Source organism: Cottoperca gobio, chromosome 7 (genome assembly GCF_900634415.1).
Source record: "Cottoperca gobio chromosome 7, fCotGob3.1, whole genome shotgun sequence".
Taxonomy (NCBI): domain Eukaryota; kingdom Metazoa; phylum Chordata; class Actinopteri; order Perciformes; family Bovichtidae; genus Cottoperca; species Cottoperca gobio.
Window position 1 is genome coordinate 10,020,359 of NC_041361.1, and position 27,839 is coordinate 10,048,197.

Sequence of the window (27,839 nt, forward strand, 5' to 3'; positions counted from 1 at the left end):
ATGTAAAATTAAATGTAAACAAACGTCCCATAACAAAACAGCTGAAAACAAAGGAGGACTCCCGGGGCTTCAGTTGTAACTTCTGTAACATTCACTATAAGCAGGACTTCAACTTTAACACTTACAAACATATTCTGCATCATAATGATGAGCATTGTCCACTCCATATTTGATAAATAGTGTTAAATGCCCTGAAATAAAGCACCACCACTGAGCTTAATGAGTCATAACAATGAAACAACACATTAACTGAACGACAACATCCCTAAATTACAGACAGTTGCAGCACTTCCTGATATTTTCCTCTGGTCACCACCAGAGGTTATCAGCCCCCTGTCTCATGTGTCTGTCTGACAGCGGCCTGCAGCTTTGACGCCTCCACACACAACCAAATGCAATGTAACATTTTATACATTTTACGTTTTCAATGCGAAATCAGCAGCTGATGAGGGTGCAAAGCGCTTAAAAGGCTTAAAGTTTTGTTTATTTTGTGTTTTTATTTGAGAAGATGCAGTCTAGATAAGTGAGTTTATTCTGGCTCTTCCTTTGTTCAGCATAGTAAATGTTAATCCCGGGCGTGTCGGCCATTTCTTTATTTTAGTAAAACATTAACTTTCAAGGAAACCGTAAATTGCAGTGCTCGCATAACGGAATATAATTCCAGATTTTCATCCACTATCGTATATAAAACTACATTAAATCTGCGTATATGAATTTTACTGTATTTATCCATTGTTAAATGTTATTATTTTGAAATACATTTCAAATTTAAATTAAACATTCATGTACATTTAAAAGAAAAATTCTCCCTTTGAATAACACTTCAAAAATAATTTCCATAATGTATATTCTGCCAGTCTTATAACATTACGTTGTTTGGATTGAGTGATTTGATGTGGCCGACATAGGCTAGTGCTACACAACTTTAACAAAATGATCATTTCTGCTATTATATTCTTAAATATCAGGAGTTAATAAACTATAGTTAAAGCCGGCCAATTCTTCTCTCAACTTCATTACTGCATCGCGCCCTTTACTGTCATAAAACAAAGTCCAAGTAGGCCTGCTGCCACAGTAGGAAGAAAACGGCCATACCTTTAATCGTTATATAGTTGGCGAACGTCGTATTATCATTTCCTCTCGCTGTGTAGACAGAATGGCTGCTTGCTGCGGATTACTGGTGTTGGTGTGAGACGTCAAAAGTCCTACCTGTCCTTCGTGGTCAATAACACACACCTCACGACGAGTGCATGAAACCATTGGTGGTTCCAGAGTGCATGGGCCACAGCAACTACTTTTAAGAGACTTCTGCACAAAATACAAAAGAACAGAGTCCAAATGTTAATGCAAAGCTCTGAGAGATGGTCAGAAATGCAGGTCAGAGGATATCGCTACACTTCCCGTTTTTTATGTATTTATGGCATGTCATTAAGGCCGGCTGTCTAGACAGGGAAATAACACCTTGTTTGCCTACAAACAAACCGCCAGCATTGGTGTCCAGCCCCCTATTTATTATGCACAATCTGCTGTGATGTCAAGGTCAAAGTGACTGCATAGTCATGGTCAAGGGTAAATCAGGAGACCCAGAACTTTCCACAAGGATTGAAAATCCAGGAAGCAGACAAACAAAAACGTGAAGTCTGACGGCTAAACAGCCTGGAATAAGTGATTTAAGCCAAGACAAACAACTGGCCTATAGAGATTAAAATACCAGAACACTAGCAAACTAACTATTAGTCTTACTAACTATTAGTCTTACTAACTATATTGCAGACTTGATGTTTTGAGAAATAGCTCCATTAGACATATTAGGCAAATATATTTAGGCCTCGGACGGGATTAATTTGGACTAAAACACAGAGGCCGCATTTTTATTCATTTACGTCTAACATCTTACGGCTCATCTGCGTCCTGTTTATTCAGACTAAAAACTGAAATGACAGATTTGAGACGAGTCTCAAGTGTCTTTACGTAAACCACCTTGAACTTCGAATATTCTCAGAATTTTTTTTTTCTCAGAAAGTTTTTAAATATAATTTTCCAAATATTTCCATCTTTCATAGCTACAACTTAAGTAACATACCATGCTTACATGACATTAAGGTCTTGCACTCCAACACCGGCCGTGTGTAAGAAAAAAATCTTTCCGAATCCATACGTACAAAATCTGCAAATAACAAATATAAATCTCTAAATAAAATTGCAGAGACTCAATGTGCCATGGTGCTTTAGATTCATATTTGCGATCAATGTGCGTGAGCGCACGTGTATCATTACCATTTATACCCTTTAGAATAATACAATTGAGCAGTTCGTGAAGGTGATAGAATCAAATGCATCTTCAAGTTCATTGCTAAACTCACCTGTTTTCTTTACATATTGAAACTGTGTGTTACAGCAGGGTCTAACTAAAACCAAATATGCGCGAGTGCTCCACAATACAGGTACCATGTGCTGTAAAGGTACATTTACGCCAGAAAATGCTTTGCAATTTCAGTTTAAGCATGTACTAATATCTTACAGAAAGCATAATCAGCTAAATATGATGTGGGCCTAAAATACACTGGACGGGGAAAGAAAGGTTACCGTTGAACTCTTATAGGGTGCGCGTAATAATGTTCTTATATGTACCTGTGGAATATGAAAAGGTCTGAAAACAGTAAATGTGTCAGTGAGAGTCGTCACATTCATCGCTTATAATTGCTTTTCGGTTTGTGTGCGATTATTCTGAAATGTATCTGCCAAGCAGCCTAACAGGTAAAACATTTTTCACATTCAGTTTCATTAAAAATGCTGTCAGGGCGGGATAGATCTGCACGTACAGTGCGTGGGTTTCTCTCACCCGCCAACTGTGTTTAATCTTAATTGATCAATTCGAAAGATCAGACCCTGCACGCCCTAATATAATATTCCTAGCTGGAATATAAATGTGTCTAAATAATATGATCCAGTTTGTATTTTTCAGTGAGAAAAGGCGCCTTGCTGCTCACTAACCATGCGCAATCACTGTATCATCTCCCAGTGCCAATAACAAGACTCCAGGACGCCCAATGAGTCTTAATCAAGCACTTTGAAACATAAAATCCTCACTCGCACATCCGCTGCTGATATTATGAACCTAACGTGGAGAGGAAAGACGACAGCGCTCAGAGCTTCTGCTGCGTAATGACACCAGTGTAACTTGAAACGATAGGAAATGCTGTAAGGATGGTTGATTGAATATTTAAGCATTTTCATAATCATCATTTATTTATGAAACACGTTACCAGTACGTAATTCAACACCACAATACAGTTCACATACTGCACGAAAGTAGAAATGGCAGGCTTCGTACAAGGCGTGTGATCAGCTGCAATGCTACACTAACAAAGACAAAAAATAATAAAACGATTGTGCATTTATGTTTAATACTCACTGACTTTTAATGGTTTACAATCATTCCAGTTGCATGACAGAATCCTCCACTGACAAAGGATAACATACAGGTCTTGGGATATTCCAGTTTACAGTTCCGCCATACTAGATAATATGAATTAAATAAAAAGGCATTGCACTATACAGATTAACAACATATGAGCATTTGTTTTACCCCAGGCTTAAGAGAACATTTCCCACACAGAGGAACATAGCTTTTAAAATTAAGAAGGAATATTTAAAAAAGAAAATCATTCTTTCTCTCGAAAGTCCTCTGTGAGCTTTTTGTTGAAGAAGTCTCAAGGTCAACGTGTCATTACGCCACAAATTGTGTCCATGTGGCGAGTATCTTTATAAGATGACATCAAATAGTCTCTATGACATCAAATAGTTTCATCTGCTCGTTGCAAGTCTTAGAAATGTCATCAGTCCTTTTGAGATTTGGCTTGAAGGAAAAAGGAAAAAGGAAAACACGCAATACTTGTCTTTGAAATACAGATATCGTTTTAAATATTATATATTTATATATGTACATTCATATAAAACAAATGTGAAGTGAATTTTCAATATTTTCACAGTTTTTAGAGCGTTTCTCTAACTTGAAAACAGGGGACGTGGAGGCATGGTCGATGGACATGATGGAGGTTAAATAAAATAAAAACACTGCCAAAATGTTCTTCAGCCACGATTTTCAATGCAGAGGTAAATATATGGTATGATGTCGGAAGGTATGAGTTGCAGTTTCAAGGAGGTCGCTGATCTTATCAAGTGGTGTGCATGTGATTGCTCTTAGATTTACTGACAAATTTCTTCTCCTTGACTCGCCGGTTTTGAAACCAGATGGTGACTTGACGCTCTGAGAGGTTGGTTCCGGCCGAGATGCGCCTTCTCTTGTCTTTGGTGATGAACTTGCTGGCTGCGTACTCTTTCTCCAGCTCCTTCAGCTGCATCTTGGTGTAAGGGACACGTTTTTTACGCCCACGGCGGTAACTGCTGACCTCAGGCTGCAATGGCACAACATCTGTAGGAGAAAGGATAAGAAAATGCCAGGAAAATATTAGACTATGTGCAAAAACACCGCAATGTTTCACTTCACAAAATTATCAGCAATTGCAGTTGACTCAATTGGTCTATTCCTGAAAAAAGTACAATCTTTAGATTTAGCTACCGACTTCACCTGACCGAAAATAAGAAAGTAGTTTCAAAATCTTTTCATTTTCAAGGTCGATCCACATGTCTCTGTCTCTGTCTCTGATCGTGTGTGTGTGTGTGTGTGTGTGTGTGTGTGTGTGTGTGTGTGTGTGTGTGTGTGTGTGTGTGTGTGTGTGTGTGTGTATGGTGCATGTGCACGCGCGTGCATGTGCTTAGGAGGAAAACGTGGAGGGGTGCGCAACAGAAATGGTTGCAGTCAGGATCTCAGGTGTACTGCACCTGACATGCAAGAACGCAATTATAAAATCGTCTCAGAGAGTTCACTAATGTAAAATGCACTCCACAGTGTTGGGTCATCCTTTGTTTCTGTACATGTACAATCACTATCAAGTTACAGCCACTACAATTGTGCTTTGTTTCCAATGGCACGTGATCAATGTTTTTCCTTAGGCTACATGTCGATACTTAATCTTGTGGTTAACTATCTACTAAACTACACAACAAACCTTGTAAACAGTATCTTAGATAAATCTCTTGTATCTATGTTTAATTGAACGGCGGAGTAGGAGTGTTCAAATATAAACTGCAATAAGCCTCAATGTGGGTGCACTACGCCGGTCAGTGCCTGGTTGGAAAAACTAGATTGGGTTATTTTATAAACACATCCCAGAATTTAACTAATTATATGTATTTTTGTTTTTAAAAAGCCCCAAAACCTTTTGAAAGTGGGGACCTTATTTGTGCAGGTAAGAAAAGTTCTGGGATTACACCCTTTCGCCAAAACTGAAGCTGAGTGCAAGACAGCCAATGCAAAACATGACAGGACAAGTATATGGCAATACCTTGAGAAATAGTGCCAAGCTGTGAAACATGTCGTTGTTTACCTTCATGTCATTTTACAGTCCAGGGTTGTGGATATTTCACCACAGTTTGTGTGAATATAAGATTATGGTAGTAATTCTCTAAATATTCAAACATGAGTTTCATGATATTGTTATTATTCATTAATCAAGTAAATTGAGGATATCTGAGTGGAGTGGACTGTTGTTGTTTTTTTATTTTAAAGAACAATAGTTATGTGTGTCTGTTTGTGTGCATGTGTATATGTTTGTGAAGCGAGACAGAAAGACGTTGACAGCGCGCCCTTGTATTTTTATGCATGTGTGTGCGCGCGCATTTGACTGCGTGCCCGTGCTTGCGTGGCTTGCTCTTGTGTATTTTCAGGGCAAATGTCGTGTGAGAGATCCAGTAGAGGTTTGACAACTTTCCTATCTGAAATTAAAATACCTACAGTTTGCACACAGATAATAAACCCTTATGGTGAAAGAAGCAGTGTAGTAAGCACTCTGTAAACTGCATACTGACCGGGCCCGGTGCATTATCAGATAGCTTACATGTATGACAGTAAGTATAGCAAAAGGCGAGCCTGAATATATATTGTTAACTGACCAGTGGTTGTGAAACACATGGGAAATGCCTAGGTCTGTATGCAATACAAATGTTAAATAAATGAATCCGGATATATGCAGGGGACTGTGGACATATCGCAGGAGATTTATTGGCACCATCCAAACACTGTAGGCTAGCTTAGTCACTATATTGTCAAACAGGGGGCAAAGGTATGCACTTCCTTCATTTTCTACGTGACTGAAACTATATTTATCATATGACTTCAGAAGGAAAAAAAACTGCAAGCTGTCGAAAGCAGATGCTCCGTTTCTGAATTTGTATTAACCATTAAAGGGCCATGCAACTGAAAATCTCCTTGAACTCACAATTCTAATTTTTACGCACACTTCTAGGAAAATGCATAATGATTTGTTTAATGTTAAACTTAACAATATAACTGCCTTGCTAACAGAGTCCATAAAAGTTATATGATAACTGACATAAGACTTGACAGTTGTATGTTTATTCGGCACATTTAGACTTTCCCTGGACGTCTTTGTACATTTATATTGGCACATTAACACATTAAAGTTCATAGACTAAGCAATAACATCTCAGCAGAGTAAACATATCTGACTATTTTTAAATAGTTTACTTTATGAGATAACACGTGTTTTTAAAGCGTGCAGAGACAGCCCAGAGACAGCTTTAAAAAAAATCTAACTTAATTTTTACATACCTGGAAAAGGTGATTTCCAAAGATGAGATGACTGCGTTTGGTCTTTGGAGCAGTACACCTGCCCATCCCAGCCATTGGAGAGAGCCCAGTGTTGGTAGCCCTCCATGGGGATCAAGGCGTCGTGCCTCGGTTCGGGATGGGCACTGATACCGGGCACCACCGACACGTCCAGATATCCAGGGACAGCCTGATATGAGCTGGCGAAACTCGGGTAGAAGGCAAACTCTTTCGCCCTGGTAGACAGTTCTTCCGTGGGCAGCGCTGTGCTGGACTCGGCATATTTATCTGCGGGATGGTACGAGCAAGGCTTCTGCTGCAAGTTCACGTTGTGCGAATGAGATAATCTACAGCCGTAATATGGGTTTCCAAAGGGATAACCGTAACTCAAAGAAGCACTGGAGGATGTTTGAGGAGCGGGACACTGCCGGCCGGTGTCTGGAGAGGAAATATCCGAGTAGACGGAGCCCTGGTGGGTCGCTATGGAGCCAGAATGTCGTCCCAGCGCGGGGTGCGACATCAGGTCCCTGCAGTGGGTCGCAGGGCAATTACCGCTCAGTCCCTCCATTGTTTGGCTTTTATTCTGGTTGTTTTCATTCGGGCTTTTTTCATAAACGTACATCAAGGTGTCCGCCCAGCGTGGATGCAGAACCAGCGAAGTCGTCATATCAGGGGCTGCCGATGCTTTTTAAAAGTCGACTACTCCAAGACGGACACCTCATTTCCAACTACATTTTACACCAAGCGCATGCGCACAAGAGACCCCCGTGTGTCCACTTCATTAAGAATCGAGCACGTGATACGCTAACAAGTCCTACGAGATTGGGTTTGTGAGCTGGGGCAGAGCAGCCCTTTAAAGACCCACTGCCTCACATGTCACAGTTTTTTCCTGCAGAGTACGGAGACATATCATTGGTTTAAATCACCTAGACCCACACCCTTAAAGGGGAGTATGGATACTTTCGCGATTGGGGCAAACGAAAACAACCTGTGAAATTTGGCCGACGAGAATATGATAGCATATGAGACATGTTACAGTTGGCACATGAAAAATAAATATATATACAAAAAAATATATGTATACATATATATATATATAAATTCAAATCTTTGACATGAATCGTTCAACTTGCTTCCTGGAGCATTTGTGCGCAAACTTTGTGTTTCTGCTGTGGTTTAGTTTGATTATTAAATAAAATAATACATACAAGAGGATTTAATCTGGAATATATGGTCTGTTGTCAATTTAATGTCCATCATGTAACAAAGTATTAGACAGTGCTTGTCAACGCAAATATTTCTCCGTCCAATCTTATCAAGACTCCTTTTTGAAGGACGCATTTCCTTTAAACCCGTATACCACAGCCACTGGTCACCTATTTACATGCTGAGATGAGATCCTGTGACTAGTTGTGGACAATTACTGTTCCAGCAGGGCATAATAATTACGTTTACTATTATTGTTGCATTTTATTGTTCAGCCTAAATATAGCAAATTATGACTATTGCATGACGGTATTTAATGTGTATCAACCAGTGAGTTAAAAAAGAAAAGAAGATATTTGGTTTCCACGGGATGTGTGCGTGTGTGTAGTGTGGTAGAACGAGAACTATGAGTTTCATTATTGGCAAAGTTTAATGTGTTGAGTGGGTGTTGTTGCACCTCAGCAATAACAACCACAGGACGAGGTGAAAGCTATGCCAGGTAAGATACCGTCATTTTATTACCTTTCAGTACATAGTGTATCTTTAATTTGAAGGTATAATTACAGTTATCACCTACACTGAATGATAGCTGCCTTTAGTTTATGCAGGCTACAACTATGTTATGATTGAGAAAAGTTAAGTTGTAGTATTCTCGATTGATTTTCAGCGATAACGTGACCACTGAAATGAGCACTAAAAGACTTCATGTGATGCTTCTGGATCACTAAGCTATTCATTCACAACACACAAGTGGATGCTGACGCTTCCAGGCGAAAAATAAGAACACTAGGTTGCTTTCAGGAGATCTGTGTTTGGAATTTTACTCAAAGACACAATCATTGAAACGCGGACCCATAGGAACTCTTCCGCCTCTATTTTACACTCACCCTTCTTCTGATTTGATCAACTGTTCACTGGCTAAAGCTCTCTTCTAAATTCAAAACGTCTTTTTACTTCATATTTTTAGTTTCCGGGCCCTAAAATCATAACCTTACACCCCTCTCCTCTTATTTAAAAATACTTCTGGGTTAATATTTAAAACTCTATTTCTGAGTTTGAAATATTCTCGATGTGATAGGCCCACAATGTCCATAAAGTAGACTTTCTGCAATGCCTATCCTATGAGTCACTCATAAAGCAGGCTACAAGCTGCCCTACGAAGGGTTCCTAGTTAATCAACATTTTTGCACTGCTGAGCTGCCTTGGGAATAATCAGGCCACCGTTTAGTATCTGTGTACTAAGGAAGCTAGACCCCTGTCCTTCCTCGGACAGAGACTATAGTTCTTTTGTCTCAAGGAAATTACAACTACGAAAGGCTCATCCAAACGGCAGCTGCACGGAAGTCCAAGGTCAAGGTAAAAAAACGCAGACAAACAGGGTCGTAATCAGAGTCTAGACAGACAAGAATGAACTTCACACTAGAGTATGCATGCAAACTAGCTGTTATTTAGAGACCCTTACTCTAAATATCTGCTGTGTGTGAAGAGAGAGAACTCCAAATAATCCCTTGTGTTTTTTTTGTTTTTTTTCCAAGGATCAGGAATTTGACAGCTTTTGCGCGACAGGAAACCGGCTCCTTTCAAACTAACATTTTCCATGAAAGCTCAGACTTCAGAAGATCACGTCTTTTTTTTCTTCCAGTCTTTGAATGATAGCATGTTATATTTTAGTTTGGTGCATTTTATTTTCACTCTGCCTAACTTCCACATTATGCCCAAATGTTTGTGGTCATAGTTCCGCCCCGTGTGATATACGGATGATGTAGCGTTGGTCCAACAGGCAGTACACTCTCAGATAATAGTTGAAATTGTTACATTTAGAAATAAATACTATGATTTGATTAAGTTACACTTTATGTTGCAATAATCATAAATCACACGTCAAGCCTGTCTCTGGGTTTCTCCAAAACTGGGATTGAAAAAAATTGATTAAAAAAAACAACAAAAACATTATATCCTCATAATTGAAAAAGAAAAAGAAAAGCATAATAAAGAAACATCTTAAATATAGGGACAAGTAAAGCATTCATAAATGAATAAAATTCTCTTTTTAGCTTTTGCAAGAACTAATAGGCTATAATTATTCTACAGCTATGGTGCAAGAAAAAATGATTAATCTAATATTAAATATGTAAGCGTCTGGCGCATAGGCCTACAGCTAAATGTGCACTGCAGCGGCCATATCTTAAACCACACACATGCCAGCGACGGTACTGTATCTAATACATGCCCTGCAAAATTATTCACAATGAATTCTGTAAGGTATCAATAACTGCTAAATTTTTCTTTCATCAACAGTGGGCAGGTTGTAGACACAGGTGGATTCTTAAAGGATGAAAACGACTTTTTTCACGTTTATGCATGTTCATGTTTGTCTTTGCAGGGCTGTATTATATTTATTGTTACCCCCCTAACTACTTACCAATGTAATAATTAGAAATAAATAATTTAGCCACCGATATACACTCGTTGAGACAGCCAATTGATATGCAAGACGATATTTTCTAACCCTTAATCCAACCTAAACTCTTAGTTTATGCAGCAGAGATGCTATTTGGTTACGTTGGATGTTGCTTTTTTATATAGATTTGTAAATCTTAAATAAGGTTATGATGAGAAAACTCAAAGTTTAATTAATTGGCCCGGTTTGAATGTCAATTTAGTCACCATAGATTGTATTATAATTCCTACCACTCAACCAGTTATAAGTAAGCCATGGGTGAAAGGACAAATAATAATACTCGCGTGGTTGTCAGTATTATATCACAAAATTCCAAAACCAAATCCACCGAATTAAACCAAAATCTAAGACTGCAAGGTAACATGCTAACTGTAACCAGGCGTCATTCAAACAACATGGAATGGATTTTACATTATTTAATATAAACACAGCTGCAGTGTCAGTTTGCACATGTGAAGTGTTTAGATCATCAAGGTGGTGGCTGGTTATTAGTACTCTGCATGCAGTTTATAGTTGAGCTTCACACTTCCTCATTAACGAATATTTGTCCACTTATCTTTATAAATATATTTTTTTTTAAAGCGTAAAACAATCTGCCAGGATGAATGAAATATTTATAATGCGCTGCAGTTTCACTTTATTCAGGAACTGTTAATTGAAACGACTATCAATATCTTGACAACCAGCCATGATGTGCTGCTGTAAATATCTTGACAACCAGACATCATGTCCTTCCAGACAGGCCCTGTCAGAGGAGAGAGAGAGCCGGTCTGAGGCGGAGGTTTGTGGGGGAGGGGAGAGCATCCATCCCCATTCAAATGCTGCCTACCTGCGGCTTCCGCTCTCAAGAACTCATTGCATGTGCACATGAGTGAGCCAATGGATCTTATGTACGAGGAACAAGCTCTTATAAAAGACAGTATATGAGAAGCATCTGCAGTAACATAATACAATGCTATTCTACTCCATCATCCTAATTCTTTCAAAAATAGTATCTCTTATTCACATAACTTCAAAAACTAATGCAAAATAGGGCAATTGTTTTCTTAGCATTGAATTAAGGGGAAACTATTGGCCACATTTTATGCAGAGCAGTCCCTCCATCAAGTCCTTCGTGTTTCATATATATAAAAGGTTAAACGCCGAAAATATACCAGTAAAAAGCAATACTATTACTTGTCAAACAGTATCTCACCGGTCTTGAGAATGATGCAGGTCCATGAGCATAAACAGTCTTTGAAGAGGCGATGTAGCGATCCAAGAATGTGTTGACAGCTTGCAGGTAGAGTCTGCGCCATGCATGGTGAAGTCCGGCTGCATTTATGTTTACGAGTTTCCAGCCAGCTTCAGGCTCAGCTTTGAGATAAAACCATTTTTTATATAATCAAAGTTAACCAAGTAGTACAACGCATTGAAGAGTGGACAACGTCAACCAAAAATAACCAAATAGATTCGCACACTATAGCAGTATAAAGGCCAAGTGCATTTTCAAAATGAGGATTCAAAGATTTAAGTAAATGAACATGTCAAACTGAATGGAATAAACTTTGGACCTATTAAGTGTCTGAACTAATTAAATGGGCAAAAATCTGACTGTAGTGCATACATAAATCTCATAGTAAATCAAGACTGATGCTCATTTGCAAGTTGCGCATGACTCACGAGCTCCATGTCTGGCGTGTTACATGCATTTTGCATTAAGGCTTATGTACATGCAACATTTTCCTCTGCAAAATACAGAATATTGGTATATATGGAATATTACTAATTCATGTTGCTCTATGTTGCCTGTGTGTGTGTGTGTGTGTGTGTGTGTGTGTGTGTGTGTGTGTGTGTGTGTGGGGGGGGGGGGGGGGGGGGGGGTGGTGTGTGCGTGCGTGTTCTGGAGGGAGAGCAAAACAGTTCCACTGTCATGAAAACATTCCTACAAAACTAAAACAGCATCTCAATCTGGTGTTTTCCCGTTCAGTCTGGTTTTAATTTGCGATCTAAAATGTTCATAATCATATAAAACACTGGACCACTGGACTTCATCCAGCAGGCAGGGCACATGACATTGTCAAGAAAATACTAAAATGTGGTCTAAAATACTAAAATGTGGTCTAAAATACTAAAATGTTTTCTAAAATAGGGCAGTGCAGTGTTGGTGAGTGACAAACAATGCTATAAGATAGGGACATTTAAAAAACAAACCGTTAAAATGCGTAAATAGATCAGTATGGAGCGTTTTGTTTCCTATTTCAGCTGGCACAAAGGTTCACGCATTCCTAGCTGTCGCATTTCTCACAGGATCTTGCTGCATGAGCATGAACACATTTTAAAATGCAAGTCCAACAAAAACTAGGGAACTGGGTAGCTCTCAAGTTTTCCAAAAATATATCTAGTGCAACACGGTAAACTGGTGTCATTGGTAGGAAGCTGTGTTTGCCAAGCAAATTCGAAATTAGCTTAAGTATTCGTGAAACGACATACAGTGAATAGAGGACACAAAACGTGTCGAGTTTAAGCCATACAGAGGTATGGGGGAAGGAACCCCCCTTACACTCACTTCACCCACCAACACGTTATTATATATGTGACAGACTCTTCTTAATCGTATCGACGTTATAATGTCCAGTGCAGCACATCTATCAAAGTAGAGGCTTTAAAATCTGATATTAGAGCTTCTCTGAAATTCAGTCACTACGAGGTAAAGACATCTTTTCTATTTACCACTGAATATATAGCCTAGATTATTTACTGTATGGTTCTTGAAGGCTGTTGGAAAGCCATGCGTTAAAAAGACTACCTCCAGTACGGTTTAGGGCTAGTTTACCTCGGATTTGACTCGTTTAACCTCATCCAGAGCAGGTAGACTACGAAAGGATGGCTGTGGCTTAACCGCAAAATAAAGCAGGCAGGCGGAGCCGCGCCCACAGGACAGAGGGCAGGCTGGCAGACCACCGCTACAGCCAGGCCAGAGTGGATTTACAAAAATACAACACAAGCTTTACAGCCTTTTTATTCAGTGAATATCATATTGTTATTAAAACGTCAGTGGTTCGTTACTCGATGCTGACTGCAAGATTTTACTAAATTGGAGAGGTAAATATCTCTGCACGTCCTTTATGCAATATGAAGTGTAGTTTCACAATTTAGAGAACTATACAATTAAAAATACACTACTAGAATACAAGACCGGTAGATTGGCGAGAATGCAAGTCTCGTGCGCTTGCACAATGTCGTACAATATAGTAATCAATAAGCTCTCATAATAGATATTTACAATTTCTACACAGCAACAGTCTACAACTGTAGACAATAAAGTAGATTTGTGTATTCCTAATTAGGACAGAGTTTGGAAATGCGCTGCGGCATGAGATAATACGCGTCTGTACCGCACGACCACAGAATGAGCGTGGTTAATGTAGACAGAATGTTCTAAATTCAACTTTTTGACAGAAGTTACTTCATTAAGATATATTTACCTTTAATACTATTATAGTGCCCACCAACAAGTCATTTCTCGTTAATATTGTGGGTCTAAGTCTGTCCCATCTTATATTTTAATATGGTTTATAAACAAATTGCCTTTTTTAAAAGTTGTTATTATTAGATGCAGACAACACTAGTTTGTTAGTCTACAATTAGTCTTGTAAGAGGTTATCTTAATTTCCCTGATTCACTCTGGTTGGTAAACCGGCGAGAAGCAGACAAAATAAATCCACAGTCGGACACGTCTCGTCGGAAGTCCAAGTTCAAGTTAAGAGAGGCGGTCGCTCCATCCGTCCAGACAGCAAAACAAAAGACCCACACGTCCATCATTAATCATCTCACTTCTTCACTCACAGAATAAAGCGCTTCAAACTTCCTGAGCATATTTCAGACTTGATGCAGGGTAGCCCAAATGGAACAACATGCGTGCAGGTGCATTTATTTTTTAATGTTTTATGCTTCGATTGAAAACAGAGATCTTTGTGCAACTACAACTTTTACTACTACTACTACTACTAACTACAGTATTTATTTATAGAAATAGGTTTGAAAATAGAAAGTTCTTTAAGCCTTAACATGTATAATTTAAATGTGATTATGAGTTGTTATTAATTGATTAAACCGGGCCATTTTGACAATGTTGTGATTTTTGAAGGTCACCTCAGTCTTAATCGGCAGCTTTGCTAAAGTGCGGGAGGAAACTAAGTCCCCAGAAAATGCAATCTGTATTAAAATATATATATATATATTTAACAAGGGTATATTCCGAAATCTTGAGGCTTGCGTTAAAGGGAAATATTGCCACACCACCTAATGTGCATTACAGCCTGTAACACCATGCAACTTTCAAAATGTTCACACGTAGGAAATGTGTCAAAATGCTGAGGACACGCGCTATGAATGTTTGTGAGCTTAAACACGCCGCTTCATCGTCTGCTGAGAAAGTCATTTACCAATACTGTTTCTGAAAACAGACAGTAGGCCGAGTATATGAAGGCAAATTATATCTGTTTTTAATATTGCCTGAAAGGGGATAGTGTGCAAACGGGAAATAACTTGCATTCAATTCAAGCACTGCAAACGTATCCAATACAGTTCTTTCTTTATAATCATACAAACTGAAATAACAAATTCTACTTTGTGTTCTTCAAATCACCTTGTCGTCGTTTCTATGGAGATGCACATTTCCCCCTTACATTATTTATTAATTCTTAAATGTACCTTAATGTTCTTTACAATTACTCATGTAGTTCCTGTGGAGCATGACGGCGACATTACATTTACGCAAAGACACTTCTGGAATAAATAAGATGCATTACTTTCTTTGCATCATTAATAGTAGTTAATAATACAACACGTAGAATCCGTTTTGCTGTATAGAATGTAAAACATGAAGCCAGCTATATTTGGTATAGCAAAATGGTTTATTTATATAGCCCACGCTGTGAAGCCCACTTTGCTTGAAGACACCAAATAAAAATCCGAGAAATGTACAGAAAGTGATTCTAAGGACAACAACTTCCTCGTCCAGTGACTGTATGGAGATCCTAAAGTCAACACGGGTTGTTGGTTTGGAGGAGCTGCGGATTGGAAAATGATGTCTGCACCTGCTTGTTGTAGCATAACTCGTTGTGCAGTGAGGAAATCTGAAAGTGAAATGCACAGGAAGCCATACTCTGAATCATACAAACAAGGTAAAAGCAAAAAGGCACCATTTCTAATGTTCCAAATTGTTAATGAAGAGCTTATGTGAGAAGCCTCCAGGACAATAATATTAATCACATAAACCATTGAAGCATCTGCCAAAGCAGCCATATTAGGATTTAACAGATGTATTTGGTAAGAAGTGAATCTCAATCTTATCGGCCAGAAGCACGTGGCTATGGGAACCTGCTGACTGTATGAGCAAACAAAGTAAGCTATTTAGAGGTGGCATTTAAAAAAAAGTAAAATCCTGCAGCGATGAGGCTTTTCTTTCTTATTTTTAAAACTGACAGTGAAGTCACTGAAAGCTATTTGAATTCTTTAGTTGACATTTGATTTTACAAAAGGACAAGTTGACCAAACACATCAGTTAGAGCTTGTTATCCGCTGTTTGTGAAGGGGAGTTTTAAATGACTTTTCGCGATGTCTGCCTTCGCTATTCACGCGTGGTTAAGATACTGTAGGTCTAAGCCTATAGGCCTATATGAAATTGGAGGTCCTTACACACAATAAACAGCTTGAAATAGATCCAGTTTAGTGTTTGCTTTGTGCAATTGGATATTTCTCAGCGCACCTACCTGCAATCAAACATATGTGGCACTTACGCAACTATTGACTCATACCCTTCAGCATGCAAGTCACGAGCTCGGGGTAAAAATTAAGTATTTGCATTCATGCATGTACCAACATTTGTCAACTGGTGTCCTCAGATCTGCTCATTGATGTCGTTTTCACGCGATGTGTCCAAGAATGTGTTTATGTGAACTCAAGTATAGCAAAGAAGGTGTGCGGCTTAATATTACATTTGATACATTTAATGAGGTGAGAATAGCAAAAGTAGTGAATGCAATTTTAATAAACATACTTTAACAGACAAGTCGTGAAAAAAACAACATTCATTAAATGTGTACAAATATTTCTGATATGCGAGAGACGTGGACCTAATAGTCCAATTACTTCCTGTACAGGTCTAAGATCCTTCTCTTGCGCGAGTATGGAACATATAACACGCGATGAACTGTCGTCCTGAAGACTGAGAGGCCTTACAAAACGAGACCGAACATAAATTCGTCCTTATTTTTTAAATCCCATGCGTCTCATTTTAAACTTCCTCCAGGTCACTACAATTTACTGTACCACAAAAAAAAAGTGGAATTCAAAATGACCAAAGTTTGAGCTAAATGAAAGGCAGATTGGAAACCCAAAGTGGAATTATGGGGAAGTTTGAACTGTCGCCTGTCTGGTGATTCACATCCTGCTCTTGATGTTTTTGTTTTTGCGCAAGGCCTAAATGAACAGAGATGGATTGATAGGCCAACCAGGCAAATTCACCCATGGACTAAAATGAATGTAGGTTCACTCGTGCCATTGTATTGCACATATTATGAAGATGAGCAAGGCGAAGTTCAAGTTCAAAGTCGCTGTGCTCAGACAGAGCTGGATGTGCTCAGGAGATGACTCCCCTCACCTCTCTCACCTCGCTCGTAAACCAAAAACCAAAAACAGTAGCAGTTTGTATAAACGGTGTTCAAATCCGATTCTAATGAAAGAATAGCCGAGACTCCCATTCAACCCGACAACCAACAACGAAATGAAACATAAACTGCGAATAATCTTATCAACGTCTCCAGAGCGGATTCCAGTGACTGACAAAGGGCCAAGAATTCATGCATTTTAAGTAGACTCATCACGGGCCTGCTTTACTCTGATCTATAAATAATTAGGTTAAAGCAAAGAAGACAGATGTAGACATATAATGCTCGTTATCAGATTACTGATCTTTTTGTTGTTTTCAGTCTGAATGACATTAGACTGACTCTCCTCACTCGGGACTAAATCAATCAACAAAGTATCAGTTTTTAAATCCGATCCTAATTCAAATGTAATTAATTTTATTTGTAAGTGTTGTGCCTTGTTCACCCGCAGAGAAACTGTGTCTGGACAATGTTATCCTCTGAATTATTATTATATATTAATATAATATATTCATTATTCATATGAAATCAGGACTCAAAAAAGACGAGCATGATTGCAAGAAATACACAACTTCAGTCAAACTTTAGTTATTTGCAGCATAAACAAATACATTAAATAAAAATCAAGAATCCTATATCAGATCTCCAAACCGGTCCAGGCTGTTTCGGGTTTTCTGTTTTGTTGTTTAAAGTGGTGGTTTTAAAAAGCTGTGCATGGTTTTTCTCTGTGAATTATTCTATAAAGAACACTTAAATACAAACCAGCACTTTTATTAACATATTCAGAGGAGTAATAGGGCGATGAAAAACCACATTCTTTCACTTTTTCTTCCTGCGTGGGATTTTATAGAGAAGCCAACAAACCTCCAAAACTTCGGACCCTGACTTGTGCTACTGTATCACCAGAAAAGTGCATCGGCGCCTCAGAGCTTTAATTATTTTTTCTATTTAATTGCACAATTAACGATTGAAAGAGCTGTAAAATAATCCGCATCGGTAAGATATTAAATGCGTGAGAGGGTTTTACATGTTATGTGGCAATAATTTCGAGACAAAGATACAGGGTATCTATAAAATAATGTGCAACATCGAGCCATCCTGACTGGTTACATAACCTGTTGACTAATAATACAGAGAACAACAAAACAAAAATCTTTTTATAATGTAAAATAAAGAAATGTAAAGAAAAAATGTAAGGATCGATCTGATGTTTGAAGAACCTTTATTTCTAGTGGCAGAATACAAATCAAAATAATAAACTCATGAAATATTAATATTCGTCCTTTAATACATCAGGAAACGTGCTGGTATTACTCATTAACGAATAATAGCATTGCTGACCGTTTTGAGAAGCTAAAACAATAACAGTGCATATTGTTTGGGGGGGAATGTTACCATTTTCAATGTTTGTAATCTTTTTCTCTACATTACTGCAAAAAATGTTTAATATGAGTCACAGCCCTTTTAATTTGGGCAGTTCTACGTTGTATACTTCACTGTAAGAGCAAACCAATGATAAATAGCTACGTGTGTGTATTAGCAGATCAAACTGTAATCCAGTCTAATTTTAGCATTTCTGGAGCAAACAAAACATCTAACAGAGCAGCTGCACAATTGTATTCAAATGACATGCAATCTCTGTTCAGGGCTTTATTCAAAGTACTTCACATTTAAGCATTCAAATGACAAGTGAACACAGTTACACATTGTGAATGGAGAGTGTGCAGAACCGTAGGACAGGAAGTAGATCAAATGTTCAAATAAATCATCTAATTTTTCAAAATGAATACCAGTGGTCCACAAAACCCCTCCTTTGCATAACTCCCGTGCACATGTTTCTGTTAAGCCGGCTTTGACTGTCTTGGAAAGTAGAAATATTTGTGACCTTGCTTTAAAAAGGTCAGAGTAAACACAAAAAGACAATAATCTGTGTGAATACAAGAACTGGTAGAGATGTACAGTATATTTAATAAGCCAACCTTACCATATAAACTGCAATTAAATGACATTCCCAAAACTACAGATTGAACTGACTGCGAGGCACTGGCTCTTAAAGCAGAGAAATTGATCGGGTGGGCAGTTTTAAGCTGGAGCCAGATGTGACAGGCTGCTAAATGAGCACTGTTTTAAATCAATTTGGAACTTCTGCAATACGACGCAGTTGTTCTCACTGTCTTGCTTTACTGCAGTGATGTCAAAACAATATCTTAAATACACCTTAAACATCATTTACTAGAAACACTTGTTAGTGAACATGAAGAACCTCTTTGCTGCAGCCATGAGCCAGTGTCCTTTCTGTAGTTTCATCTTACTTTGTGGCGAGTGTTTCACCAAATCATATATACATTTACAAGACCAGCAATAATACAAGTAGCAAGTAATATGACGTCATTTTGTTCTATTCATGCAATTCTGTTTTACTGCATAATTATATTTCACAAATCCAATATCGTCTTTAAGTAGTCGACTTCGCCACAGTAGTAAACATTAATATTAGTCATTACATTTTATCTTTATTTTTCACTGATTTTTTGTCACAAATGTATTTTAATGTATCTTATGTGCTGTAAACTATACTATCATATAATGTACAATAATCACCTCTGAGTATGTTTCCCATTAAAGTAATCATTATCCTGTTTTGCCTTTAGCCTTTATGTTATGTCTACCGGTAAAGCAAGATCTGAACAATATTACCCAGGATTCAGTTCAGCAGTGTGCATATTTCATTCACTCGGTTATTGCTTCCATAGGAGAAAGACACAGTCTGTGCTGTCTTTGTATCGTCTGAGAAGCGTAACAAAAAACTGAAGTGGGGCAACCCACGAGGGTCAAACAAGTATTTGTGAGAAGAAAAAAAATTGAGATTCACTGGAGTGAGACGTCCCTGAAAAACTGTGATTCACACGTACCTAAAGCTGCATGTGAACACCCGTCAGCACCATAATCAGTTAGGATGTATTAGCAGAAATGGTGCAATTGACCTTTAAAGTATCTTAATAAGGTTGAAACAGCGATTACAGCATCAAACAAGCAAACAGTAAACAGAGAGTAGTAATTGTGTTGTTTCTGCAGCTAAAAACCGACTAATGAATTGTGTATAATTAAACTCAGAACAAGAGAACATATTTGTGAATGTAGGTCATCCGTGTTGGTTGCTAAAACAAAACAAAGAAACCGATGGCTTTATTGTTTAACCTGAAGACTAATGTTTTAATCAAATACCGTCGTACATTCAGAACCTGTACTACTAAAATACAGAATCATTGTCATCAGATATTTCACTGTACAGTTTAATAATATGACGTTATTAGATTGGACTTCATTCATTTGAACACATCATTCACACACACACACACACACGAGTACATTTAGAAACATTTAGAAAGACAACATATGAGATCTGCAAAGATTCTCACAGCCATCTCTTTAAAGACTACGCCTGCACGCTAACACAACTCGGAGCAGTTTGATGGAGAATGATGGACAGTCTGGGCAGAAAGAGTGTGTGTGTTTATTTATGCACTCATTCCACTGAGCAAGGAAATGTCGTTTTTACAGCTTGTTCCCATACTGCGTGTGGGTATAATAACCACAAGAGGAGCTTTTCCAAAACCGGATATCTACCGTTTGGAAAAAAGTCTCAAAGTCTCTGCATATGTGCAGTTCAGAGTTCAGTGCAGAGTCCAAATCACAAGTTCTTACATCTTAGAAACAAACAATCGTCTCCAAATAAAATAAGCAAAAGTTTTTGCTCACTATTATTTTTTCTGTACCACCATTTTTTATAAACGAGCAAGACAACTACAACAGTATCTTTGCATCCTGTACACTGCACATTAATAATAATATATAATACAATAATACATTTTATATTCTTATACAGTGATTCTGTATAAAGTGTATACAGTCTCTGTAAACACGCTATACAGTGTTTTCTGTAGACCTGCTAATCCAAATAAATACAATCTGTACAATCTTGTTTTCTTCCTTGTACAATGAAGAAAATATTACTGATAATACACTTTACACAAAACATATTCTGCATATTTCTTCGTTAATTTCTATGCATGGCGAATTCATCTGTCACTGCTTTCCAAATAAGTTTCATCATACTGCACTGCTCTTATTTTGCACACTAATAGACTAATAGACATCCATCATGTGCTCCCCGTGTTTCGATTGTGCAGTTGCTCCACTATTCTGGTATTATATTTTCATTTTTTTTCTATATCTGTGTAATTTGCTGCTACAATTCGCTTCATAAAGATCATTCATGTTCCATCTCTCGTTATTTTAGATGATAGTAAATCCGTATTTAGAAAAATAAAATGTACTTTATGAAAGTTTAATTTCCCTGGATAATTTACATCAAACCTTTAGGCACTGCGGGGCCAGCTGAGTCACTCACTGACAACAACTTTCAAGTGGCTACAGCAGGTTTTACATCCATTTTATGGCTAGAAGGCAAATAAATCCTGACTTTTCTCCCCCTTTTCACCTTTCCTCTAAATCCTTACTCCGGTGCGTTTGGTTCTTCTCTCCAATAGATGCAGATGCTAAAGCAGGTTTTCAAGAGTGCCTTCTTCACCGCTGATTTTATGGGCTGCGAGTTTGAGGGGGATTAGCAGTTATATAAAAAAAAAGTAAACTTTAATATACTTCTACTAAAGTCTCCAAAACTAGAGTTCTAGTGACAAAGTGTTTCTGAATTGAGGGCTCCAAATTTTGAATTTGTACCCTCAAAGCATACTGTGAGCATGATGTATGTATTAAAGCAGGCAACTGCTCCATAAAATGTTCAAACTCACTAGTTAATGCTTGTTGTCAGTCTGATTAACGGCGAGTGGAGAAACTCTCGAATCTGTATCCTGAATTAAACAAATCCACAGTATATTTTATACTGCAGGAGAGATGTGAACATGTGGAAATAAATACAAAACTACAGATGTCATCTAAATAACAGCTATAACAAATACACGGCTAATCATTTCCATTGAGAGACTTTTCATTTAGTTACACTGGGAGCAGCAAGAGTGTGGTTCATGTCACAGAACAGACGGAAACTGAAAATCTAAATTAGTGGGGAAACTGCAGTAATCTGAAAGTGTCGGCACTGGATTAAAAAAATAACCAAAAATGGTAAAATATGCAAATAAGAGGTTAATGAAAGTCCTGGAAATGTAGTTCAAGTCAGTTGAGATGCAGTTACCTGCAGTTACCTGCAGGAGTGTACCGGAGGTATGTGTAAAAGATCAGTTGGCTGTTCAAACACACAGTGTTCAAGCTGCCCGTTACTGGTCGGGCACGACAGCAGCTGAGAAACAAAATCAAGAAATCATTTTTAAAAAAGGAGAATGTACAAATTTACAAGATCAGTTTCTAAAAGTCACTGCAGGGACTCAAGTAAAGACAGGAAGACAGACATGGGGCACAATGAGTTCAGAATGTCGGGTTGGTTCGGCTTTGAAGAACACAAAAATAAATCAAATTGAAGGATTTCAATACCAACAAATCATGTAACATAATATAAAGTAAGTAACTTAAAGCAGTATAATACATGGATACAAACCCGCAAATCGCTTTATGCCAAAAGAATACCAAGCAGAAGACAGCCAATCGGCAGCATCTTCATTAAAAGGGAATGGGACACTCTTTGCTGTGTAGCGTAGCACAGCCCCGGGGTGTGGCATGCTCATGGGCATTTCCACTGTGCAGGGGGGGGAAACAACGCATATTATGGATTTAATATTATGGTTCTGCTCGACAGCAAGAGTGATCCTTGAAGGTGCCTGCCTGCAACTGAGCCTTCACAGCTATTTGTATCTTTCACTTTTGAGTTTGAGTTTCTGAGATTTGGATTTGTGTTTCACTCCTGGGTTTCTGTGCTGACATTCATCTAAAGAAATAGGAACCTCGCTGTTTTCGGATCCCTCTTTTTTTGGTGTGCCATCAGAGCTGCAGTAACGCCCCTTACTGTGTCAAGCTATTGATAACACAAACTGGAACGCTTTTACTGCGAGGCAGCTGAAACAAGTGTCTTAGCAACCAACTGCTACCTATTTTCTTTTAGTCACACTGAAGCGTGCTGGTCCACAACTTTTTGCCCAGATTAAAATCTCTCAACAGCTCATACATGCAGTGCTACGACATTTTAAACAGAAGTCCTTGGTATCAATATGAATCCTAATGATTTGGGTGATTCTCTGACTTTTCATCTAGCACCACCAGCCGGTGAAATATTTGATTTATCCAGTGAAATGATTGTCAACATTTTTGTATAAACATGTTTGGTTCCCAGATCTTAATAAATGTCATGCTCAAGTTTGCTTAAAACCATTCTGCAGATACAAGTTCAAAAATGATTTGAGAGCATTGCCTGTAATAAATTCATTTATGCGGCAGCTTTCTGTATTTTCTGTTATTCCGGTCAATACATCTCCACAGAGACAGAGTTTTTCCAAACTGCCACCTTTCATATTTATCTGCTGCTAGCAATTGCACTCTGTGATAATCTTATTCATTAGCATCAGAAATGCTCAAAACCCTTTGCTGCACTTTGGTTACGACATCTGTCCCATAACAATAATCAAGAATTAGATCAGTCTTAATCTCAACACTCTAGGATTTTACTAAGGACTCGTAAAGATGCTTTGCGACAAGAGCTGAAACTACAAGTTGATTCATCCGTTAGTCTTTCGACAGAAAATTATCTGCAGCTATTTTAATTATCCAATCAATTATTGGAGTTTTTCAAGGTAAAATGCTAAACATTTGTTAGTTCCACATTTCTCAAATGTGAGGATTTGTTGCTTTTCGCTCTTAAATATAGTAACTGAATACATTGTGTTTTGAGACTGTTGGTCAAACGTTACACAACTTTGAATGTTCTAACATTTCACAGATTATTATTTTTTTTTTTAATGAAGCAAGAAAATAACCATCAATAATGAATTAGTTACTGCCCTGTTTGTGACACATCATTGGTGTTCGATTACACTACCCTACTTTTGATATGATGTCAACAATGTCTGAAGTTTACATGCACAGAGAAAATCTTTCAAGCTATGACCATTTCAGTGTTGAGCCTTTTACTATTTGTAATTTAAAAATTAAATTGCATTAAAACAATTAAAAGATCCTCATTTTTATGACCCCTGAAGCGTGAAGGCAGCACAACTTTCCAGATATTATTGTTCGTAATCTCAATTTTGAGGCAAACACTGTCTTCGGTCTTTGGTAATTAAATAAAAATCTGACAGTTCACCACTGACAATGTGGAAGTTAAAATGTCTTTATGCAGCCTCAACAAAAACTAATTTCCACAACTGTGCTGCTCAACTGATCACAGCAAACCGCCTTTTGTATCTAATTCTACAGGAAAGGCGAGAGCCCCGCTGTTGAAGTAATACTTTGTAATGGTATTAGGAGGGCTATAAAAGTGTCAGAGCCCTGTAAACAGGCAATCAGAGAGTGAGCCATGGTCTGTTGCTTTTGCAGGCACCAATCACTAAGTAATGTATATGAAGTCTGAAAAAAACTGCTGGGCAATTGACATAATGTGATACGTCTACTTTGTTTGGTATTACCGAACGGTAATACTTAAAAGCGTTTTTCCCATAAATGCACAAATATCTGTGCAAACAACTAGTGAACCAGAAAAAAAGGATAAACCTACAAAATACTGTCATCAAATTCAAACGGGGAAACAGTCGCTTTCCCTTCTGCTCGACATTTATGAAACATCAAAATGATGGAAAACAAATAGTTTCATGTTGAACATCAAAAGAAACACGCTTTTCTTATTTTACTTCCAACAGTTTGGATACAAAACAATGACAAAAACAAATCACACGAATATCTAGTTGTGCTTCTTTAAAATTAACTACAGCAAACAGTTCAGAAGTGATAGGAAACAAAGGGACAGAGGGAGGGGAATGATATACAACAATCCAACCAGGACGTTGTGATCACAGTATATGGTATGCTCCAATAGTGTTAGCTTATTAGGATATTACTCTATTGAGATGAATTAATTATGCTACTACTTAAATACTTATTTGTAGTCAATGATATTTAAATTCTACTCTCATTGTTGGGACTTTCATCTAGCACTAGCAACATCAGCCTTAGCTTTGTTGTTTTTGGTACACATGTTAGCATGCTACCATGCTAAACTACGATGGTCAACATGGTAAACATTATACCTGCTTAACATCAGCATGTTATCATCGTCATTGGGAGCAAGTTCACGTGCTGTTGTCAGCTTTTAGATCAAAGCACTGCTGCGCCTCAGCAGAGCCTTACAGATCTGCTAGCATGGCTGTAGACTCTTCGTCTTGTTAATGAATGAGGCAACATATGACCAGTTTATTGGGCAAAGGAGATACTAGAATTCTGAGTAGAAGCGCTTTACTATTCTGTGGCGGTAGTGCTACCGCCAGTTGTGTGAATGATTTGTGTGCTCCCTGCTCCTCTGACAGAAAAGGGCTCGGCTGACTCAGTTTTAGAGAAGGTATAACAGACGAGCCATTTCTTGAAAGTATTCAGACTACCCTAAACATTCATATATGTAAAAGCAGGTGATCGGGCCACTAAAGAAGACTGATGGACATTTTCAAACCAGCCATGCAATGTCGAAAGTATGAAATTCTAGCTACACTGTGTCACTCTCCTATAGAATATATTTGTTTGTGTGTCCACTGACTGAAAAACTAATTAAATGGGTGTGGGGTTGGTGGGCCATCCACTCTTTTCTAAAGATGTTAAATGTTGGATCTTTGACTAAGTCTCTTGCAATAAAGTGAAATGCAATAAAGTCACTGGGGCGATGTGCAATGGTCCCTTTCAGATCAGCTTTGTTCATTTCTGCTCTCTGTTGCTTTTGAAATGCTCGTGTGTTATTGTACCTGAAAAGCAAGTGTACCAACTGAATTAAAATCTCATTATTTGGACAAATTATTTTTGAATATCCTTTTTTTTTTTTATGTTGTTGCGTTAGTTTTACTTGAGTACTATAATAGCCATTTCAACTGTAAGATCATAATAGACCGTTCTAGTCTGGGAGCAGAGTTGAAAAAAAGCTGCATGTCAAATGTTCTTATAAGATCATCTACCAAACCCACAGTGGAAGATCTGAGTAAACGTGAAGGCACATAAAGTCCAAGGAATCTGCAATACAGCACCGGCTAGGCCATCAGGAGCTTTATATACACGCAAAATGACTTCAAAATCAAGTTTTAAAAAGATACAGGGAACAGATGTAGTTCATCTGAATAAGCTCTCTCTCTTTAGTTTTAGTCAGGAGTCTAGAGGAAGACCAGGGGGGAAAGCATTGATATAACATCCACAGTTTTTTTTTGGCATAAATATTTTCTGTCTTGCATTAGTCGAGCTATAGAAAGTTTTAATTTTTTTAATTGCAGTGAGCAAGTATATATTAAATGTAGCTCTACAGACAGGTATAAGCAAAGGCATCCGTTTTTAATTATTAATATAGTTATTGTCTAAAATCACCCATTTGTTTCCCAGTATATATACTGTATGTACACATGTACAAATTAATGATACCTCTCAGTCGAGCTTAAGTTTTAGAAGAGCCCTAACAATGGCCTAAATCAGAAAAAATCTCAGTCTCAAGGTATACACATATGTTTTGGACATTACACAACACAATGTTGGAGTCATATTTAAACAAGACTGAGGGTCTACAGCCATGCTAGTGGCTCCGTGAGGATGCACTCAGATAAAGTGCTGCTTTGAGCTAAAAGCAAATGTCAGCATGGCAACATGCTCACCGGGCCCAGCCCCATGAGGGGGCTTAAGACGGCTTAGCCCCCTCAGTAATAATTTCTGCCACCTCTGTTTAATATTTATGTAGCCTGTCTGTATTGCTCGCTGTTGTCATGTGTACTGTGTAGGGGCCGTGTGTGTGTGTGTAGGGGCGGTGCTGAGCAGAGGAGATCGATAGACAAACAGAACATGTCACTTCTAAGTTTCTAAGCTTGCTTACTATTCGTAGTAAATAGAACTTTGGGCCCTAATTCTATTTTGTACCAATCTACAGACGGGAGACGAGAGAGAGAGAGCGAGAGCGAGAGAGATGAAAGCCACAAACAGCTTTATTGGCAGAGAATCCTTCATAAAATCCAAATAGATTTAGGCTCCAATGGTGCTACGTTGTTATGCGAGTGCTGCGATTCATAAATGTATTCTTTGATTTTAAAACAGCATCTTTGTGCTGTTGGTATTTACCATTTCTGAGTCTATCGCATGGTTTAATTAATGAACTGTATTTATAATCTTTACCTGCGCCCTTAGTCACTTTATCCTGGCGCCTAGCCTGATGCTCACAATGATAATATAATACGTATAATGTTAACCACGTTCAACATTTAAGTTTAGCCTGTCAGCATCTTAACATTTGCTCACCAGCACTAAACAAAGTACAGCAGAGGCTGATGGAAATTAGTTTTGCAGGTATTTAGTCATAAACCAAAGTATTGTTCAACAATGGTGTTAGAAGAAAAGTTAAGGGAGATATAAATGTCTGTAAAAAATGTAATGGAACCCATAAAAGCATTTTTGAGACATTTCAATCAAAACCACAAATGAACCTCAGTGAACCTCATCGATTAATCGTCGGGGAATCACCAAAATCATTAGGATTCTGTTTAGCTTAGGGTTGTGACAATATAGGATTTTTAGACTTTAGAAATACAGGAATCACCACGTACCAAAGAACAGACTCTGCACAATGTTGCTATTTCTAACCAGCCACGACAGCCATGCTGGTATTGTTTTCAGCTTGTGAGTCTGTGTGTGAGTC

The 27,839-nt window shown here is 38.1% G+C and overlaps 1 protein-coding gene across 6 annotated transcripts in view; it reads right to left on the reverse strand.

Moving 5' to 3' along the window:
- Positions 1-4,178: 4,178 nt before the first annotated feature.
- Positions 4,179-27,839, reverse strand: part of hoxc13a (homeobox C13a) — a 44,940-nt gene continuing 21,279 nt past the window's right edge. For 2 of the 6 annotated variants that reach the window (XR_003832544.1, XR_003832541.1), the window contains one exon: positions 15,206-15,478. Coding sequence is in view for 1 of the 6 variants with exons in the window: in XM_029435697.1 (XP_029291557.1) it covers positions 4,179-4,435; positions 6,695-7,358 (921 nt within the window). In the remaining 5 variants the exon portion in view is untranslated. Of the gene's footprint in view, positions 4,436-6,694; positions 7,359-15,205; positions 15,479-22,078; positions 22,329-27,839 lie in introns of those variants that run through there. The other 4 variants (XR_003832543.1, XR_003832540.1, XM_029435697.1 and 1 more) reach the window with 3 other exon arrangements.